The sequence below is a fragment of the Pundamilia nyererei genome, unplaced genomic scaffold, assembly GCF_000239375.1.
Source record: "Pundamilia nyererei isolate P.nyererei 1_Seehausen unplaced genomic scaffold, PunNye1.0 scaffold00645, whole genome shotgun sequence".
In the NCBI taxonomy this organism is placed as follows: Eukaryota; Metazoa; Chordata; class Actinopteri; order Cichliformes; family Cichlidae; genus Pundamilia; species Pundamilia nyererei.
The window spans coordinates 92,983-96,404 of NW_005188046.1; the positions used below are offsets into that span (position 1 = coordinate 92,983).

Below are 3,422 nucleotides of genomic sequence, written 5' to 3' on the forward strand. Positions count from 1 at the left end.
AAAAAAAAAAAAAGAAAAGAAAAACACAACATACCGTAATATGCATATATGTACAATGGGTTTGAGTCAAAGTGAACTTGTGAATTTTCCACAAAAGCATGACAGAAATATAAACGATATTTTAAAAAGAATATAAACTCGGCTCACTGATTCTAATACAGCAGAACATAGAGTAATGTTCCTGTGTAATACAGTTTAACTTGGTGTGAGCAAAACATATTAAAATACTGAAGGTGAATGTGTGTGTGTAGGTCATAAAGCTGCAGGCAGACTTGACATGATGTTTGAGAGAAATGCGAAAAACATTAAAGATTTTAGATATTTGAAATGTGCAGCTGAATGTTCAACATCTTTAAAGTCTGTCTGTCCTCAGATCATCTTTGTTTTCATTAAAACTGAGCTTGGTTTGAACACTGACTGTTTTAGTACTGTAGCATAAATGTTTAAACATATTTATGGATTTTTCCTGCTTTTTATAAACAGGAACAATGAAAATGAGACTTTAGTGGATTGTAGTGCAGGACTTCTTGACAGTCAGATAATCATAATTTAGAAATGTAAAACAAAAAAGTATAGCAGAAACAAAATAAACTGTTTTCAAAGTGGTTGGTTTAGAATGTTGATCTTTTTATGACTAACTTAGCCAACTCATTTTACTCTGCTCTGGGGAGCTCGTGCAGATTCTGACTCATTTCTTTTAACCCCTCAAAAGTAAAAAGAAGACAGACAGACCAACTGTCTGTCCAACAGATGGAACCACAAGAAACTGAACATTTAAAATGTAAAATCAAATCAAGAACTTAACATTTGATATGGCCTGCTGGATGTTACGCATTAAAATGTCTGTCATCTTATCATCTTCCTTTCTCTGGAAAAATGTCAACCTACTACTTCCCAGCAGAAGGGTGGTATGGACCCTGATTTTGTTGTTGTTTATGTCTTCTGTGGATGAAAAAAAACAACTGCCAGAAGAAGCAGACCAGAAACTGTCAGACCAACAATCAGTCCAACAGATGTGAAAGAAATTAAAATTTTAGATGTTTGAAATCTGCAGCTGAATGTTCCCCATCTTTAATGTCCGTCTGTCCTCAGATCATTTTTCTTTTCTTGTTTTCATTAACAAAAAAATGAGGTTGGTTTGAACACTGACTGATTTCTTTAAATTTTCTGTAGCTAAAAAACAAAAGCAACAACGAGAAGCACAACGGGAAGATACAGACCAATGACCAGTCCAGCAGAGCCACTTACACTTCGTCCTACTGTCTGACCTGCAGATGAGAAACAGGTGTGAGGTGTCAGGTAGGTGATGAGTGAAGAACAGAACAGAATCCAACAACCAGGAAGCAGATTCAACTTTGATCACTGACACTGAACTCTCATAACTCACCTTTAGAATTAATAACTCTCAGGTCAACAGTTATGGTCGTGGTGAAAGGGCTGAGGTCTTTTTTCTGGGTAACACTACATTCGTATTTTCCACCATCATTAATCGTCACATTCTTCAGAATCAAAGACACGTCTCCATTTTTCATCTCTCTGTCCTGCAGATCCACCCGGTTCTTAAAAGATGGATTCTGATCCTCGAGATCAAATCGCCGATCCACATACAAATGTACTATTTTCTTTTGTAGGTCAGGTTTGGTCCACTTTACCACTCTGATGGAACCCGTATCATTTGGACCTTGACATGGTAGAATGACGTTCTGTCCAGACTGAACTGTGATGCTTTTGTCCTCTGAAAGAGGAAACAACACAGAGCAAAGTGAGTGAGGATCAGTCAAGACACTCAAAAAACTTTTTCCTACTGATGTTGAGGACACTGTGGGTCAAAAGAGGAGCCTCAGAAACCAGCACTGAGAAGTATTTAGTGGACACTTCAAGTGTGCCACATCAGTGGAATCACAAAAATAACAATTAACTTATAATATGCTGCTTACTGTCTTTGACATTTGACTTAATTTTTTCTTAATGATGTGAAGTACATCTGTGTTTTTTTCTTGATTGCCAAGACATCAGGGGGCATGTTTGAAAAGCCAAAAATCTCAGATTTTGATAGGACAAAGATATCTTCTCATCATCTGTGGGCACTTTGACCTCAGTTTAACGTCAAAGTCCTGCTGCTTGAATTGTCTAAAACTCTGATGACAGTTGTAGATTAGAGTGGCTGTGGCTCAGGAGGTAGAGCAGGAGTGTGAGTGTGAATAAATATGACATAAAGCACTGCTGATTGAGACATGTATGAAGTGATCTGACTGCTCAGGTAGAAAAGTACTACATAAGAGCTAGTCTGTTTAGATTGAATAAGGAGCTCGTGGTAAACGGAAGCTGATGGTTTTCTCAGAGATGTTTTAATATCAGCAACAGATCATTTTGGACAGACTCCACAGACCTTTGCCTTCTTATTGTTTAGGGCTTACATGTTTAATTGACTTCCTGCAAGATCCACAGAAACATGCCCTGATGATGGGCGGCTTAAAGCAAACTTTATTTATTAAACAATTATATCACATATTCAGTTTCAAACAAATACACTGTCTAACAAGCACCTAATACCTTTGTATTATATCATATTGTACACACGTAAACCACTCTGAAACTCTTTATTCTTCTTTATGTTACATACAGTTATCTCACCTGCACACACGGACACAAAGACGCCAGCAAGCAGCAGAATCGAACAAAAAAATATGCATATTCCTGCAGACATGTCTGATGATCTTTGTTTTTAAAAATCCTGCGTGAATCCGTAAGTAACAGGACCGGAGTTCAAATTTGACTGCGTGAGATCAAATTCGAGGCTTGACCAAAGTCACAGTGAAACATGTCACAAACTCTTTCGATTTCACTGGGTTTAAATTATTAAAAAGAAAATAATTCTTGATTAATTTCCCAAAAGTTATATCCTCAATCACCACGGAGAATGCATGAAGCCTTCAAAATCTTAGAAAAAGGAGCTCACAGTGGGCAGAGCCTTAAACCTTGAAGAACAGGCACATCCCTCAGCCAGCTGTTTTCATTTGAATGAGAACATGAAGTGGAAAAATATGCCCCCACCCACACACACTTACACACACATGTCCTGATTTGTAAAATGTTATGGGTTCATCATTCCTGTCCTGATGTTGTCTCGAGCTCATGTTTGAACACGAGCTATCTTTGGTAAAATCTTGCACGACTCTTTTACATGAACTGGTTGGAAAGCAGAACTGATGAAAGATAAGAATAAATAAAGAGGAAATGCTCAAGGACTTAACAAGGATCAGTGCTTGATCCTGATCTCAGAGGGGAAATTTGACTGATTCATAAAGAAAACTGAAAACAAGGGACTTTCGGAATAAACTTGAGTGTGAGTCACTCCACACAGCAGCCAGGTCCGTTCTGTGGAGTTCACCTGTTTTTGTCTGGAAAAAAATCGAATGAAG

The 3,422-nt window shown here is 37.7% G+C and overlaps 1 protein-coding gene across 1 annotated transcript; it reads right to left on the reverse strand.

The window, feature by feature from the left end:
- Positions 1-424: 424 nt before the first annotated feature.
- On the reverse strand, positions 425-3,001 carry LOC102197467 (coxsackievirus and adenovirus receptor-like). The gene is made up of 3 exons (XM_005754772.2): positions 2,635-3,001; positions 1,388-1,735; positions 425-1,268 (listed from the first exon to the last, which is right to left on the reverse strand). Exons 1-3 carry the CDS (start codon positions 2,705-2,707, stop codon positions 1,174-1,176), a joined length of 516 nt encoding a protein of 171 aa, XP_005754829.1. The 5' UTR covers positions 2,708-3,001; the 3' UTR covers positions 425-1,173.
- Between the last annotated feature and the right edge of the window lie 421 nt (positions 3,002-3,422).

What these genes read in the sequence shown, in the direction of transcription:
- LOC102197467 (XM_005754772.2), bottom strand. Translation starts at nt 2,707, where the DNA reads ATGTCTGCAGGAATATGCATATTTTTTTGTTCGATTCTGCTGCTTGCT. An exon ending in CTTTGTGTCCGTGTGTGCAG is followed by an intron (nt 1,736 to 2,634) that starts GTGAGATAACTG and finishes TTCCTCTTTCAG; the next exon opens with AGGACAAAAGCATCACAGTT. An exon ending in GAGAGTTATTAATTCTAAAG is followed by an intron (nt 1,269 to 1,387) that starts GTGAGTTATGAG and finishes TCTCATCTGCAG; the next exon opens with GTCAGACAGTAGGACGAAGT.